At 40.7% G+C, this 17869-nt stretch overlaps 1 protein-coding gene across 1 annotated transcript; it reads left to right on the forward strand.

The window, feature by feature from the left end:
• Positions 1 to 13035: 13035 nt before the first annotated feature.
• CAP1 (cyclase associated protein 1) lies at positions 13036 to 17667 on the forward strand. Its single transcript, XM_089623260.1, has 10 exons — positions 13036 to 13405; positions 14250 to 14418; positions 14535 to 14599; positions 15258 to 15570; positions 15672 to 15816; positions 15921 to 16030; positions 16141 to 16196; positions 16275 to 16331; positions 16442 to 16585; positions 17191 to 17667. Exons 1-10 carry the CDS (start codon positions 13130 to 13132, stop codon positions 17275 to 17277), a joined length of 1422 nt encoding a protein of 473 aa, XP_089479386.1. The 5' UTR covers positions 13036 to 13129; the 3' UTR covers positions 17278 to 17667.
• Positions 17668 to 17869: the final 202 nt, after the last annotated feature.

Here is a 17869-nt window from a genome sequence, read left to right on the forward strand (position 1 = left end):
CTAAGTTCCCGGGAAAATAATTAGCGACGATAATATCGTCGCTAAATGTTTTTTTGTCGTCGCTATACAATTAGCGACGTTAATATCGTCGCTAAATGTTTTTGAATTTTGACGAATTTTAAAGAGGGAAAAATCACTCACATTAAATTACAACGAAATGATTTAGCGACGAATTTTAATCATTTAGCGACGATTTAATCGTTGCTAAATGTTTTTGAATTTTGACGAATTTTAAAGAGGGAAAATCCCTCACATTTAATTACAACGAAATGATTTAGCGACGAATTTTAATCATTTAGCGACGATTAAGTCGTTGCTAAATGTCTTTAAATACCAGATCGCGAATCAGTTTCCCCATTTCGTTTTTCCTTGACCTAAATCGAGTTTTCTCTCAGTTTCGCCTCTCCCGCCGTTCGTCCGCCGTGTGCCCTCCTCCGCCGTGTGCCGCCGACGCCGTCGACGCCGAAGTCGTCCTCTCCGGTAAGTCTCTCTCTCTCTCCTCAGTTCTCTCTCTCCTCACAGCTCTCTCCTTACCTCTCTCTCTCCGATTGCAGCTCCTCCGCCGCGCTCCGCCACTACTCCGCCGCTCCGCCACTGACGCCGTAGCCGCTTCCCCGCCGACGCCGTCCTTGGCCGCTTCCCCTTCTCTCTGGCCGCGCGCTCTCCCTCTGACCGTGGATCGGTAAGTTTTTTTTTTTTAAACTTTATATATATATATATATATATATATATATTAGTTAGTTATAGAATTAATATAGTAGTTATATATATTAGTTATTTATATATATATAACTTTAGTTATATATTAGTTATAAATTTATTTTGATTAGTTATATTTACATAATTTATATTTTTAGAATTATATATTTGTTATAAATTTTATAAATTATAAATGAAGTAATTAGTTATAAATGAATTATATATTTGTTATAAATTTTATAAATATTGAAATTAGTTTTATAAATATTTGTTAATTTTTGGGGCTTTTTGATTTCTTAAGGTTTGTTTGTGATCATGAGACGTTTATGAGAGTGTTTAATGGTTGGGTGATGATTGTAGGGCATGTTTTAATTTTTGTTGAATTTTTTTGGACGAATTTTGGTTTGGAATTGTGTTGGACGTGTGAATTTTGAGGTTTTGTTTGGAATGCTATTTAAAATTCTGTTGATTATGAGGCTGTGATGATTGTTGTGAATTTCGAATTATTGAGACTTGTTTGTTGTCTTGGCCGAGTGCTCGTTTTTTCCATGTGTTATCTTGGCCGAGGATTTGAGTTAGCCGTGTTGTTATTTTTGGCCGAGGACTTGTCTTGACCGATTGCGTTTTGTGATTCTGAGCCTCGGGTTATTTATTTTGGTGATTTTGATGAGGATTCGCTTGTTTGTGATTTTGATGAGATTGATGAAATGTGATTATTCCGTTTCGCGTTCGATTTTTGAAGTTGTGATTGGATTAGGAATTAATTTGAAAATGGATTTGACAGTTGAGTTTTGAAATCAATTAATAATGATTTGAGTTCATTTCGATATTATAATTTGATTTTTATATGATTTTTAATGTTAGAATTTCATAAACGAAAAACAAAATAAAAAATAAATAATTAACGACGATAAAAATTAATAATTTTAGAAATCGAAAAAAAAAAGTTTGTAATTAGCGACGACAAAGTCGTCGCTAATTATTAAAAAATTAACGTATTAGCGACGACTTAATCGTCGCTAATTCGCGCGCGAAATTCACCCGCGGGAATTAGCAACGATTAAGTCGTCGCTAAATAATTAAAAAAACTCGTAGTTTAAACATTTAGGGACGAAAAAATCGTCGCTAATATCGTCGGTAAATATTTAGCGACGATTAATTCGTCGCTAAATATATTTAGGCACGGGCATTTAGCGACGATAAAAATCGTCGCTAAAGAGATTTAGCGACGATTATGGGGTCATTAGCGACGAAAAAAATCGTCGGTAATGGTGAGATTTGTTGTAGTGTATCTTGTAGTCAATAGTACACACAAGGTTTATATCTGATTACAATCAATAAATCAATAAAACCTAGAGACTATTACCACCAGTGATCACCTAGTCAGGGACTCCCCCTGAATTTGAGCTCCGTCTCAATTCCACCCTTCGAGTAACCTCCTGGCTCGGATGACATTTAGTCTTCAGCTGTACGTGAACCTTCAATCATGAGAACACAAAACCCAACTCTCACAGACACTCAATCTTTGTGGAATAGTGTTTGAGAGAAAACACCACTTATCACCAAAAACACACAGCCTCCCAGTCCGCCGGTCTTGCACGTCTAAGAGCTCTGAGTGTTTTTTTGAAAAGCGTCAAAGCTGCTAAGGGGGAGCGAATGACTTTTATAGCAGCTGTACAACCCTAGAAGGTATCTAGGGTTTCATTACCCGGCCTCAAGTGAATATCACAAAGTAAAGACTACAGCGAGGCGAATATTGTGCAGTGAAGACAGCAGCAGCGAGATATCTTGTAATGAAGGTAGAAGCGAGAAGATATCTCGAAGTAATGACATCAGCAAGACAATATTTCTCAATCAATTCACCAGCGAGACAATCTGTCAAAACCGAAAACTGGCCTGAAAAAGAGTCTGCACACGGGAGGAAATATGTCATACCAAAAGAGGAAACATAACGACCGACATATTTCCACACATCTTGCACTAAAAAATAAAGCCAATAAATAACGTATCAACAAATCTCCCCCTTTGGCTATTTTTTAGGCAAGCACTTCCAGGACCAATTCTCACACAAGCGTCATGACCAGAGAAGAGAGTCAAAATAAATGACATTATGACGCCTCTCCCCCTGATTGCCTCAAAATAATACCAAAGGCAATGATAGACCAACACAGAGGGAGGAACAACATCCTGTAAAGGAATGAGAACTAGAACAACAGCATATCATTAACCAGCAAAAGTACGAGAAGCTGTCTTACAACCCATCCAGAAAGAACACTCAGTCTTAAACACAAGCAACAGTAGCGAAGAAAACCAACAAAAAGATGTCTAAGAGGAAGTTAGATGTTACAGACCAGAACAAATAAACATCAACTAGAGGGATTAGAAACATTGTTGGTATGACCTTCAGGACCCTGTGAATCGCTACTGACATCATCCTCTGTATCTTCATCATCAGGACAAACAGAAGTACTCGGCTGAGAGGTAGTTGCACCATCAGTGGTAGATGAGGGAGTCATGACAGAGATAAGTCGCTCACAAGCGGTCTTCCTTCGAGTAGAGATGTCAATGATTTCCTTGAGAGCAGCAACTTCTTCCAACAGGCCTTTGAGAATATCGCTCTTGGCATTTTTCCGACAGGGGAGCAACTTTGATGGTACGACCAAGGGAGACAGAAGTTGCGACAGAAGGCATAACAAGATCTCTGGCATGTTTCCCTTCAAATAACTTAGGACTGAAGGAGAGTTCACTGGGAGGTTTACCTGCAATGTCATCAGCCCTTAGTAGATCTCTCTTCTGAGCCACCAGCATACCTGACAATAGAGAGGGGAAGTCAATAGGAAGCTTCACGGCATAGGACTTAGCATGCTTGGCCAGGTGGTTGAACACATACTCCCCAAAGTCAAAAGACGCCCGAGTACCAATCTGATAAATGAGGCATGCCAGGTCTGACTTGATGCTTGAACCGTGAGAGGAAAGGGCCCAATTTGCAATCCCAATTCTGTACAGAACCGAGTATTTCGCCGAGAGGTCTGAGGAGGGCAGAGAACCCCTAGTAGGCCAAGTCTTCTTCTCATCGTTAGTGAGCTCTTTGGCAATCACATCCAAGGAGGGAAGCCGATCAGTAGTGACAATTTTTTCTCTTCCTAGAAACTCGTTGATGGCAGTGGATGAGATATCAAAGCAATGGCCACGAACATAGACTTTCCCAAACTCAGGGTGATGAGGCTGGTCAATCTCAGAGGACAAATTCACTATGCACTCTTTCACCAGTTTAGGATAATGAGGCCCGATCCCAGAGACGGTTTTTCCGAGTTGAGCATCGTACAAAAGTTCCATGATCACATCAATCTTCAGGGCTTCCTTAGACAGTTCCTTTTCCGGAAAAATAGTTCTGTGATAGACATACCTCCATTTTCTGACGCGATCTTCCTCATGAAATGAGACATTATCCAGAGGGGCGGCGAGAACATCCTTGGGAAGCTTTTGGCCTCCAACAGATTTCCTGGAGATGTGGGACACGAACTCAGGACGGGTATCTTCCTCTTCCTCCTCTATATTCTTCAGAACATCTGGAATTGGCTTCTCAACAGATTTTCCCTTCAGCTTCTTATTGTTCAAACTCATCTTCACCGGGTTCTTCATCTTCTTCTTAGCAAGGATGGGAGTGGCAGCAACACTTTCTTCCACCACATTTCTTTTCTTCTTTCTCTTCTCCGACAGAAGAGTGGCTAGGCACACGTCGTCATCTTTCTGAACCTTCTCTTTTAGAGAAGCAAGAATATCCTCTTCAACATCCAGGACTCGATTAGTCGTTCTTTCTTGCCCCAGAGAAGATGTTGGCACATCTTTTGCGACTTCTTTACTCAAACCCAACATGCCTCCAACGGCATCCACATGAATAGGCTCTTGAGCATGGGGAAGGGAATCCCTATTCCTAGGATTATCAATAGGGGTGACAGAGGCTACAGGATTACCTTGAACAATCTTGTGAGGGCTTTCGATGAGAGATACACCGGTGAGGGTTTCTCCTTCTGGAGCATCATCATCTTTTCTTCACTCCTCAGACGAACTGCTGGAGCTTACATCTCATGTAATGTCGGTGATCGAGAGAGCGGCTTTCTTGAGCATGGTGCTTCTGACGGCAGAGAGGGATGGATTCTCAGGGGGAACTGATGACCCAACGATTGCACCTCCGGCCTGACCATCGGCGCGTTCACTGGGGCGCAGTCCCCGTACCCTAACACCGTGCATGTTACTCTCAGCGCCAGGTTTCCTTGTCGCGACATTTTTCCTTTTCATTGTGGCTTTCACTTTCTCTGAGGGAGTGGTTGTGCTGATCCTGCTTATGGTGCCAACCATTTTGAATAGAATTTTTAGGAAACTGTCACACAGGTAACCGTCGAAAAGGGTAAGCGAGCAAATGTGGGAATCAAAGCTCAAGAACAGCGAGGAAAAATAGAAAATTTCAAAATTCGAACACAAGGTAACTTCCCTTTCTTTCTCGAGAATGGAACCGTCTGCATGAATGAGAGCAAGGCACGGAGAAATACGACGTCGTGACATAAAGTGGGCCTTGATCGATCTTAGGCCCAGAGAAACAACAATTGACACTTTAGCCCGGCAAAACAGTCGAATGGGCCAACCAGATAAATGGGTCCATGAGAGAAAATTCACAAAAGGAACGTGAACGAGAATCAGAGAGGAATCAACACAGATGATAAGACCAACAATCCCTCCAATAAACAGTAATTGCTATTGTTCAGTAACACATAATCCTAAGGAGGATCTGAGATTTTCAAACCGGTTAGCATCTAAAGCCTTGGTGAAAATATCTGCAAGCTGTTTTTCAGTGTGAATGTATTCGAGTTTGATCTTCTTATCTTCCACAGGATCTCGAATGAAGTGATGTCTGATCTCAATGTGCTTGGTCTTAGTGTGTTGAACTGGATTCTTTGAGATATTGATGGCGATGATATTGTCGCAGAATAATGTCATGACATCTTGTCCAACATCATATTCAGCGAGCATCTGTTTCATCCAGAGGAGCTGTGTGCAACTGCTCCCTGCAGCGATGTATTCAGCCTCGGCAGTGGACAAGGAGATGCAGTTCTGCTTCTTGCTGAACCAGGAAATGAGATTGTTTCCAAGGTAGAAACATCCACCAGAGGTACTTTTTCTATCGACCGCGCTTATGATTCGCTTGGCTTGAGCCAGATGGCTAGCTTTGGGATTGGCTTGATATCGCGCACACACACCTACAGAGTACACTAGGACAAAAAAACGTCATCTGGTGCGACGATTGTAGCACCAAATACCTCATATGTCGCACCTAATAGTTTATTAGGTGCGACAAAGTCGCACCGAATATGCCGTCGCTAAAGGCATTAGGTGCGACATGTCGCACCTAATAGTCATACCTTTAGGTGCGACATATCAGGTGCGACAATGTCGCACCTAATATGTTTTTTAAATTAAAAAAAAATTACAAAATAAAAAATAGAATGCTGTTCTATCCAGGCGGCGGGGCGGGGCTGGTCCAGGCGGCGGCGGGGCAGGCTGGGAGAGACAGACATAGTGAGATACGGCCGGTGAGAGAGAGAGAAATAGAGGGAGACGTACCAGGAAGGTCCGGCAGCGGCGGAGCGGAGAGGGACGGCGGCGGGGACTGGCTGAGAGAGAGAGAGACAGTGTGAGATGGTGAGAGACGGCCGGTGAGACAGAGAGAGAGATAGGGACGTACCAGGATGGGCCGGCAGCGGCGGAGCGGGGAAGGACGGCGGCGGGGGCTGGCTGAGAGAGAGACCTTGTGAGATGAGAGAGAGAGTGAGTTAATGTGTGAAAAAGAGAAACGCAGGGTTTAAAACCCTAAACCTATTGGGTGCGACAATGTCGCACCTAATAATCATATTGAGTGCGACATTGTCGCACCCAATATGAAATCCCAGATCCAAAAAAAATTCGGCGGGATTCGCTGACAAATTTAATTTTAAAACTCATTAGGTGCGACATTTGTTGCACCTAAATGTATTAGGTGCGACATATTCATATTAGGTGCGACAATGTCGCACCGAATAACACTAAACATTAGCGAAATTTTTTGTTATCCGGATGAGTATCCGGTGCGACATGTCGCACCTAATATGGGCTTAGGTGCGACTATTAGGTGCGACATGTCGCACCTAATACCCTTCCGCACCCAATATGCTAATTTGTAGTAGTGGTAGGCTATGTCTGGTCGGCTGGCAGTGAGGTAAAGAAGACTGCCAATAATACTCCTGTAGAGGCTTTGATCAACAGAATCTCCATGCTCATCCTTAGTGATTTTGATGTGACTAGCGGCAGGGGTCCGCTTGTGAGAAGATTTTTCCAAGCCAAACTTCTGCACCAAGTTTTTCGCATACTTACTTTGGGAGATAAAGATACCATCATTCATTTGTTTGATCTGAAAGCCCAGAAAGTAGTTTAGCTCACCGACCATACTCATCTCAAATTCTGACTGCATTTGTCGAACAAAAAGGTCCACCATCTTGTTTGACATTCCTCCAAAGATGATATCGTCAACATAGATCTGGGCTATCATGAGATTGCCATTCTCCTTTTTCACGAACAAGGTCTTGTCAACTCCACCTCGGGTATAATCATTCTGCACAAGGAACTGGGTCAGTCTCTCATACCATGCACGAGGAGCCTGCTTAAAGCCGTAGAGAGCTTTTCTGAGTTTGTAGACATGTTGTGGAAATCTGGGATCTGTGAACCCTTTTGGTTGTGCTACATAGACTTCTTCATTCAGGTACCCATTGAGAAAAACACTCTTAACATCCATCTGGTAAAGCTTGAAGTGTAGGTGACAAGAGATGCCAAGCAGGAGTCTGATGGCTTCAAGTCTCGCAACAGGGGCAAAGGTTTCATCAAAGTCTACGCCTTCCACCTGTGTATAGCCCTGCGCCACAAGTCTAGCTTTGTTCCGAGTTATATTACCATGTTCATCAGATTTATTCTTAAAAATCCACTCAGTTCCAATGACATTCACATTGTCAGGTTTAGGAACTAGCTCCCAGACTTCATTTCTTTCAAACTGAACAAGTTCCTCTTGCATAGCATTGACCCAGTATTCATCATCAATAGCCTCATTAACATTCTTAGGTTCAATCTTAGAAACAAAGCAGAGATTACCAATCATCTCCCGACAGTTAACAGGAGGTTTTGGACGAGTCTTTATTCCTTCACTGATTTCGCCAATCACCTCATGAGCAAGATGATTTTTCTGGATTCTTCTGGAAGGAATTCGTTGTTCAGTCTCAGGAGGAGATCCTTCATCTGGAACAATGTCGCTTACTTTGTCATCAGCATCAGTTCTGCCATTTGGGTTTCCAGAAGAGATGTCGTCCAAAGAGTTTTCAGCATCTGGTCTGACATCTGTGTTACTAGGAAAAACTTCATTCTCATCATTAGTACTGTTAGTAACATCATGATCATCGTTTACCACCACATTTATAGATTCCATCATAGTCTTAGTGCGTTTGTTAAAAACACGATAGGCCCGACTATTTCTATAATATCCAAGAAATATACCTTCATCACTTTTAGGATCGAACTTACGTCGAGGATCTCTGTCAGCAAATATATAACAAACAGAACCAAAGACATGAAAGTACTTCACATTAGGCTTTCTCCCCCTCCATATTTCATAATGAGTGATGGATGTACTTGGACGAATAGTAACTCTATTGTGAATATGGCAGGCAGTATTAAGAGCTTCAGCCCAGAAATGTGGTGGAATGTCTTTAGCCAACATCATTACTCTAGCCATTTCTTGGAGGGTTCGATTTTTTCTTTCAACAATTCCATTTTGTTGTGGTGTGATAGGAGCAGAAAATTCATGGGCTATCTCATCTTCAGTACAAAACTTAGCAAAGCTCATGTTCTCAAATTCCCTCCCATGATCACTCCGAATTCTGATCACTTTCCCGATGCTCTCTCCTTTTTCTCTCTGAACCTTCTTACAAAGAGCTTCAAAAACAGCAAAAGTGTCAGATTTCTCACGAATAAATTCAGCCCAAGTATGCCTGGAGTAGTCATCCACACACACAAACACGTATCTCTTCCCTCCGAGACTTTCGACCTGCATCGATCCCATCAAATCCATGTGAAGAAGCTCCTAAACACGAGATGTGGTAAGATGTTGCACCATCTTGTGAGACTTCTTGACCTGTTTCCCAATCTAGCATTCACCACAGATTTTTCCTTCAACAATCTTCAGATTTGGGACACCGATGATGGCCTTCTCTGAAACAATTTTTTGCATGCTTCTGAGATTAAGGTGACCAAGCTTTTGGTGCCACAGCTTGGTTTCGTCAGCCTTGGTCAAGAGGCAATTGTTGTTTGGTACGGGTGACCACATATAGCAGTTGTCACGTGATCTGGTTCCTCGCATAAATTCATTATGTTCCTCATTAATCACCACACACTTATCATGAGTAAAATTGACACATAAGTTTAGATCACAAAGCTGACTACTACTGATAAGATTAGCAGTAAGTCCTTCTACCAACAGCGCCTCAATGAAGCAAGACATACCAGGATAGTTTAACTGACCTTTACCCACAATTTTGGCTTTTACTCCATCTCCAAAGGTAACATGACAGTTAGAATAAGGTTTCACGTTGGTCAGGAAGGTGTGATCACCTGTCATGTGACGAGAGCAACCACTGTCGAAATACCAGTCACTCCCGGTGGAAGCACTCAGCGATGTGTAAGAAATATTGGCATGATAGGACGTATTTTTCACTCTCCATTCTAGCCGAGTAGAAGGTTGATGACGAGGTAGGACATTCCTGTAACTGGACGTTTGCTGACGGACATTTCTCCCGTATAACCGATAGCAAAAAGGTCGAATATGGCCCTTTCTACCACAATAATGGCATACCCAACGAGGTCTGTTGACTAGAGACCTGGTTGGTCCAGAGAGATGATTTCGAAGAAGATTATGAGAATTGTCATTACCAGATGGTTGATGCATGTTTCGCGACATCTGGCTAGTCTTCTTTTGGGGGACGAACGTAGTCTGGGATGATGAAGCTCCATGGGTATATCCAAGCCCCTTCATGTTTTTCGCAGGTTTGCCAATGGTGAGGATTTTGTCAAGGCTGTCAGTCCCAGAGTTCAGCATTCTGACTGATTTAGTCATTTGATCAAGTTCCCCATTCAGCCGACTGACTTCCTTCTTCAGATCCACAATCGTCTCTAGGAGCCTTGCCTTATCTTCAGTCAGAGTAAGAATAAGAGCACTCTGTTTGTCGAGAATCTGGGATTCCTCAACCCATTTGGTGTGCAAGGTATTGTATGCTTCATTCATAGCATCGTCAGATAGTTCTTCATCAAAAACATATTTCTGAGAGCATTCACCAAAATCATTAGTGGACTCATGAGTATGGACAGAGGCAGTAAAGGCTACAAAGTTACTTATCTGATCTGAGTCGCTATCTTCATCTTCTTCATCCGAAAGAGTAGCGTTGTATCCATTTTTCTGTTTCTTGAGGAAGTTGGGACACTCCTTTTGAATATGTCCGAAACCTTCACATTCGTGGCACTGAATGTCTTTGCCTTTGCCAGATCGTTCACCACTTTTACTATTCCTGTGAGGATTAGCATTCTTCTGGAATCGTTGTTGGAAATTGTCATTGACATCTTGCGAGACATTTTTCCCATTCATCTGGTTGAGTCTTTTCATGACCCTGCTATAATTTTTTGCAAGCATAGCTATAATATCGTCAATATCATTGTCAGAGTCTGAGTATACCTGTTCCTTTTGTTCATGAACAAAGCTTTTGAGGGCCATCCCTCTGTGTTTCTTTTCCATCTTAGGAAGGGAGAGCTCAAAAGTCATGAGGGATCCCATGAGCTCGTCGAACTTCAACGTCTTTAGGTCATGAACTTCCTCAATGGCCGTGATTTTCATTTTGAACCTATGACTCAAGGCTCTCAGGGTTTTATAACAAGATCTTCATCTGTCATTGGTTTCCCGAGAGAATATGATTCATTGGCAAGATCACGGATGCGAACGTTGAACTCAACAACTGATTCATCCTCGAGCATCGTGAGGGCTTCAAAATTGGTTGTGAGATATTGAAGCTTCTGCTCACGGACCTTTGTAGTTCCCTCATAGGCAACATCGAGGATTTCCCAGGCCTCTTTGGCACTAGTGCATGTATTTATCAACCTGAAAACATCTTTATCGACTCCGTTAAATATAGCATTAAGAGCACGAGAGTTACCAAGGGCCGTCTCATCTTCAGTGGGGCTCCAGTCCTTTTCGGGTTTTGTGCCAGTACGGGCTCCTTTGTCATCAGTAGTCACAGGAGCTTCCCACCCGTGTATCACAGCTTTCCATGTTCGACTATCAAGGGACTTCATGAAAAGCGGTCATGCGTGCCTTCCAATAACCATAGTTGGTTTCGTCGAGTACTGGAGGGCGATTGACAGAACATCCCTCTCGGGAACTATCCATAATAGGTAATCAGAAAAAAAAATCCAGGAAACCACCAAAAAGATCAAGGTGCCTGCTCTGATACCAATTGAAATTCTGATTAGACGCACAGACAAGATGTCGCACACAATGTGTTGACAATGTGTCCGACAACTTGCCTGAGCACAGATTAGGGATAAACAACAAAACAGCGCAATAAACAAAGTACACACGATATGGTTACCCAGTTCGGTGAAACACACATACATCTGGGGGCACGCTGCCACTGGAAAGGTTTTTCACTATCTTGTAGTCAATAGTACACACAAAGTTTATATCTAATTACAATCAACAAATCAATAAAACCTAGAGACTATTACCACCAGTGATCACCTAGTCATGGACTCCCCCTGAATATGAGCTCCGTCTCAATTCCACCATTCGAGCAACCTCCTGGCTCAGATGACCTTTAGTCTTCAGCTGTACGTGAACCTTCAATCATGAGAACACAAAACCCAACTCTCACAGACACTCAATCTTTGTGGAATAGTGTTTGAGAGAAAACACCACTTATCACCAAAAACACACAGCCTCCCAGTCCGCCGGTCTTGCACGTCTAAGAGCTCTGAGTGTTTTTTTGAAAAGCGTCAAAGCTGCTAAGGGGGAGCGAATGACTTTTATAGCAGCTGTACAACCCTAGAAGGTATCTAGGGTTTCATTACCCGGCCTCAAGTGAATATCACAAAGTAAAGACTACAGCGAGGCGAATATTGTGCAGTGAAGACAGCAGCAGCGAGATATCTTGTAATGAAGGCAGAAGCGAGAAGATATCTCGAAGTAATGACAGCAGCAAAGCAATATTTCTCAATCAATTCACCAGCGAGGCAATCTGTCAAAACCGGAAACTTGCCTGAAAAAGAGTCTGCACACAGAAGGAAATATGTCATACCAAAAGAGGAAACATAACGACCGACATCTTTCCACACATCTTGCACTAAAAAATAAAGCCAATAAATAACGTATCAACACATAGTTTTTTTCTTTTGATATTTCACCAATTGATCGATTTTTCGTAATTCATAAGGCTGGAAACATAATATAAAACGTTGCTTCAAATTGTATAGACAAAATAGATTAAAAAAAATTATTAACATTTTGGTTGGCCAATTACAATTAAAAGGAATAGGGTATATATATATATATAAAATGATTGAACTGTCTACATCATCCGAATGACTATTTATCTATAACTAATGAAAAGTTGACTATTTAGTAATTCACAAATTTTTAGGATCCGTTTGAAACTCGGACAATATAAGAGAAAGTGAAAATTTGAAAAAAAAAAAAATTGAAAATAGTTGAGAGAATGCTTAGAAAAATTAGAACTCTTTCTTCTGTTTGGAAGCGGGGGAAAATCAAATTTTTCTATTTTTTTTTCTCAATTCAAATAGTGCTAAAAAATACGACGGATTATTATGATTGAAATTGGCTATGTTCACCTTGTACCAATTTTCATAATCAAATCCAAATATTTAGATTTTTAAATTTTAGATCTATAATTAGTCCATTTAGTTTAATTTAAAAACCAAAATTCGATTATCTAATTACTTAATTATTCAAATTTCTCCAAAAAAAAAAGAGAAAGAAAGAAAAAGAAAAGAGGAGGCCATTATAACTGTCGTGCAAGTGCAATGATCAAACCAGAAGTTTAAATTATTATTGTTATTTACAGGTGTTGCATGTCCAACAACAAAGCACGAACATCGCCAAGATGCTCTACCGTCCGCCACGTGTAAAACAATAGAACCGCCAAATCAACCGCGCAAATTCCCTTTCGGCGTCAAATAAATAAATAAAAAACAACATAAAGGAAAATAAATACACAAAGTCCCATTATTGACGGCCACAATAGAAGAAACAGAGGGCTCTTTTATCTCTAAAGAGAGGAGAGAGAAATTTCAAGCCATGGACGAAAAGCTGGTTCAGCGATTGGAATCGGCGGTGGCGCGTTTAGAGGCGCTATCGGCGAGAGGTATAGGAGGCGGTAGCTCGTCGGACATCGGCGATGAAGCTTCAGTGGATCCAGCGATTCTGGCGTTCGATGATGTAATGGAGCAATACCTGTCTAGGGTTTCGACGGCCGCGGAGAAGATCGGTGGACAGGTCTCGGATGTCACGAAGGTTCTCGGAGACGCTTTTGCCGCTCTCAAAGATCTTCTCGTCAAGGTCAAGCATACTCAGGTTCGGTTAGGTCGTTTAGTTTTTGTTTTCTTCCCATATATATCTATTTTCCTGTTTTCCTCTAGGGTTTGACGTGAATGAGGATGTGGATTGATCGAGAGGTATCGATCTGGATTTGATTCGAATTCCATACCATAATGTGGTTTATTTGAAAGGTTTTTCGTTAGTGTTGGAAATGAAATTGTTAAAATCTATTATTTGATTTGAGATTGAAAGTGAAGAAATGTTTGAACGATAAAACAATGGGAATGCATGTTGATCCTGGACTGGATATATTGTTCCCTCAGGGCATTGGTTCAGCAGTAAGGTATAAAGCCAGTGAAGTCTGGCTAATGCCGAGATCACAGGATTGCTTCAGATCCTGAGAACTGAAAAACATCATGTTGTATCCTGTAACCTGGCATTGGGGCGTGTGGAGTTTTTGAAGAAGAAAAGAAGAGACGGTTTATTTAGCTTTGTTCTGTTTCTGACTACATGGTAGAACAATTAGATTTGTAAATGCAAAGGCGATTTACGGCAATGTACCAGTAGGAATTTCATTTATGTATATCTGATGTGGTAAATTGTGCTAGTACATATATTCAATCACAAGAAACTAGAAAATCACTCCATATTCTGCCCATGTGTTCAAGTAAATGGGCCACTTCTGTGGTGCAAGTACTTCTACATGTCTTTGTTTTCAGTGATGATGGATAATAATCTTAACTTGTTACGAGATTGAGTTTCAATTAGCACAGGAGAAGAGATTGAGTGTCATATGTACTTCAATGCTTTGGCTTTATCTCGCCTTTTCTTTATGAATGGATTTTCCTCTATTTAAATCTATATGTGCACTTTGTTGCAGAAGCCAGACCAGGCAGGACTTGCAGAATTTCTCAAGCCGTTGAACCAAGTTATAACGAAAGCGAATTCATTGACGGAAGGGAGGAGATCTGATTTCTTTAACCACCTGAAAGCTGCAGTAGATAGTCTTTCAGCTTTAGCTTGGGTTGCTTACTCGGGAAAAGATTGTGGTAAGGAATACTAGAAGGATACTCATTTTTTTTTTCTTTCTAATGCTGGTAGAACAACAAAAAATACAAGAGAGGATAGACTACAGTATCAAATTTTTTGTGTTCCCCTTTTGAAGGAATGAGCATGCCTATTGCGCATGTGGAAGAGAGTTGGCAGATGGCTGAATTTTACAACAACAAGGTACCTAAACGCTGCAAGATTTAAACGTGCTTAGTTCATAGGATGACCAATGATTAAGTTTTTCTGAAGAAACAAACACGTGTACCCCACAATACGTGGGGTTTTATAGCTTGGGTTGACATGATTTCCCTGCGGCAAACGCTTACCAATCAAAGTGTTTTTTCTCTTTCATTGAGGAGTTTTTGTCTGTATGAAAAAAGATTCCAGGTAAGCATTAATGAAGTAGGTGCTCTGCTGTATTTACAAGTAATTTATGAAGAAAACTAATGAAAAACCTGACTTTTAATCTTCATGGAGCTGGGTTTTTTTTATTACTTTTTTTAAATGTATAATTATATTTCAATTGTGTTTCTAAAACTTTGCTACCAGCAGATAAAAAAAGAAGAGAAAATACTTTTATGGACTCCTTTATTAAGCTTTTCGTGGAGTTCTGATACAAAGTTGAAAGTTCATCCATGCTCGATCTCTATTACTTCTTTGCAAATTTAGATATTAGTAAGGAGGGACCCTCTTGATCTTCGAGAATTAGAAAATAAAAAAACGAATGGAAAGTGATTTCAATTGTCACTTTAATCCTGGAATTTGTCTCCTTATGTCTTTCATAGAGTAGTATAGCAATTTAGGAAGTAGGTACTGATGATTGGCATTTACAACTCAGGTTCTTGTAGAATACAGAGGCAAAGACCCAAACCATGTAGAGTGGGCCAAAGCCTTGAAAGAGCTTTATTTGCCTGGTTTGAGAGACTACGTTAAGGCTCACTATCCCTTGGGTCCCGTTTGGAGTGCCACTGGTAAAACAGTCACTTCTGTTCCTCCAAAAGCTCCCACACCTAAGGCACCAGCCCCTCCGCCTCCTCCACCGGCATCTCTCTTTTCTCCGGAAATTTCCCAAGCATCATCATCCTCGGGTTCCAAACAAGGGATGAACGCTGTCTTCCAAGAAATTAGCTCTGGGAAGCCTGTGACTGCTGGTAGTTTTCCACTTTCTTAATCTCTTGCTCTTATTTTTTCTGTTTTTGGTTTGCAGTGGGCTGACCGGTGAGCTATGTTTTTTTTCTTTCTTTCTTTCTAGGTTTGAGGAAGGTCACGGATGATATGAAGACAAAGAACCGCGCGGATAGAACCGGTGTTGTTCCCACTGGAAAGGAAACCCGTAGTGGTTCGTCTTCATTTTCCAAGTCTGGCCCTCCGAAACTTGAGCTTCAAATGGGCCGGAAGTAAGCTCACCTCACTCTATTTTTTTTTTTTTGGGGGGGGCAATTGAAGTATTATTGCAGTAGATGATGTCTTTTAAACTAATCTTTTCTTTACCGCTTTACAGGTGGGTGGTTGAGAATCAAAATGGAAAGAAAAATTTGGTGATTGATGACTGTGATTCCAAGCAATCTGTGTATATTTTTGGATGCAAAGACTCTGTTTTGCAGGTTCAAGGTAAATCTAAATGTCTTCCAAAGCGCTCCTCTATGTTTATGCATTGGATCAGAAGGAATAGCTATATCCCACGCATATACTAGCTGTTGATTGCATTTTTGTTCTTCCAGGAAAAGTAAATAACATTACAGTTGACAAGTGCTCTAAGATGGGAGTTGTATTTACGGTGGGTATGCTATGAATAGTGCATGACAAAGTACTCTGTTATCTAAGACTGATCGAAGTTCACCGCTTGTTGACACAGGACGTTGTTGCCGCTTTTGAGATCGTCAATTGTAATGGGGTTGAGGTGCAATGCCAGGTACTTTATTTATTTCGATTTCTCATATTATCAGCTTTCACAGATCCATGAAGTTTGCTGGAAACAGTTGAGACGCTGATACATACACTGATGTAATGTGTGGCTTTTAGGGTTCGGCTCCAACAATTTCGATCGATAATACATCAGGCTGCCAGTTATATTTGAGCAAAGATTCTCTCGGCGCATCGATAACAACTGCCAAGTCGAGCGAGATTAACGTGTTGGTACCTGCTTCTGGGGCAGACAGTGATTGGGTAAATATCTTTTTGTTTCTTCAGTCTAATCTACAATGTGTTTTTGGCATCTTACGATTTCATACTCATATCCCTGCTTTCATTTTATTCATTACCTTTGCGGTTGAAAAGACCCTTTGGTAGAGGTTTAAGCTGCTCTCAGCTGAATATAGAAAAGCTTAAATTTCTTCTTCTACCTTATTTCATTTCTTAAAAGGTCTTAAGTGTGTTAATACTTGTTTAGAAAATGGACACAAGTTTCAAAATTTAAATAAGGCTTTTTTCTTTTCTTTTCAAATTTGTATGCAATGTATGTTCTATTAACCACGATTAATAACAAATATGCCACGTATTAGAAATAGATCTTCACGGGTGTCAAAATGATTGTCTCGGTTCACATTGGAACTGAATTGATAAAAAATGGTGGTCTAGATCAAGAAGTGTTTATTTTCTAGATTCAATGAAGAGAGAGACGAGATATTTATTTAACTCATAGAAATTGTGGACATTAATTTAAGTAGACATTGGTAATTAAACTTGTATCCGTATTTCTTGTACTTTTCTATGTTTTAGCAAAGATAGAGAGGAACAACGTGTAAGTTCTTGTTTTCTTTTTAACCTTGCAGGCCGAGCATGCTTTGCCACAACAGTACGTACATGAATATAAAGACGGTCGGTTTGAAACCACTCCGGTTTCTCACTCCGGAGCATGAATTGTTCTTATTCGTCCGCCAAACTGCGCTGCATAGTTTTTGTACCCTCATGTCTCGGGTTGAAGCAACAAAGGGTTTGTATCCATTATTCTTCCACCGTTTTGGTTTGACTGGTTTCTGGTTTTAAAGTTGAATGGCGATGATTTGGTGTTTGGTTTGCTCCTGGAAGTCTTGCGGTTTGTAAAACAGCAGGTATTTTCAGCATATGATTTTTTTTTTCTTCAACAATTTGTTGTTTATTGATGGAATTTATTACTGAGGTTTTTTTTACGGACTGCTATCAAGCTGTGAAGAGTCATATATATATACTCTTGCAAATGTACCTTCTCACAATTATGTACATTTTTGTTTTGCATATTTAAAAGATGAATATATTGGTTTTGAATGTTTCCCACTCGGCTTGAATGATTTGAGAGGTTTTATTGAAAACAAATATAACCGATGTTTGCATGTTCTCTAGTTAATGTTTTGTGAGATCGTTTACTTATTTCCTTCCGATTGATTTATTTTTTAAGTAGCTATGTTTTTAGCACTTGATTTTATTGTCATCGTTTATGACGGTGGTGTTAGCCGTTTTGCAGGATTATGACGA

Source organism: Urtica dioica, chromosome 8, assembly GCF_054948205.1.
Source record: "Urtica dioica subsp. dioica isolate 48M chromosome 8, U.dioica_male_clone48M_v1_H2, whole genome shotgun sequence".
NCBI lineage: Eukaryota > Viridiplantae > Streptophyta > Magnoliopsida > Rosales > Urticaceae > Urtica > Urtica dioica.

What these genes read in the sequence shown, in the direction of transcription:
- CAP1 (XM_089623260.1), top strand. Translation starts at nt 13,130, where the DNA reads ATGGACGAAAAGCTGGTTCAGCGATTGGAATCGGCGGTGGCGCGTTTA. An exon ending in TGGGAAGCCTGTGACTGCTG is followed by an intron (nt 15,571 to 15,671) that starts GTAGTTTTCCAC and finishes CTTTCTTTCTAG; the next exon opens with GTTTGAGGAAGGTCACGGAT. An exon ending in CTCTGTTTTGCAGGTTCAAG is followed by an intron (nt 16,031 to 16,140) that starts GTAAATCTAAAT and finishes TTGTTCTTCCAG; the next exon opens with GAAAAGTAAATAACATTACA.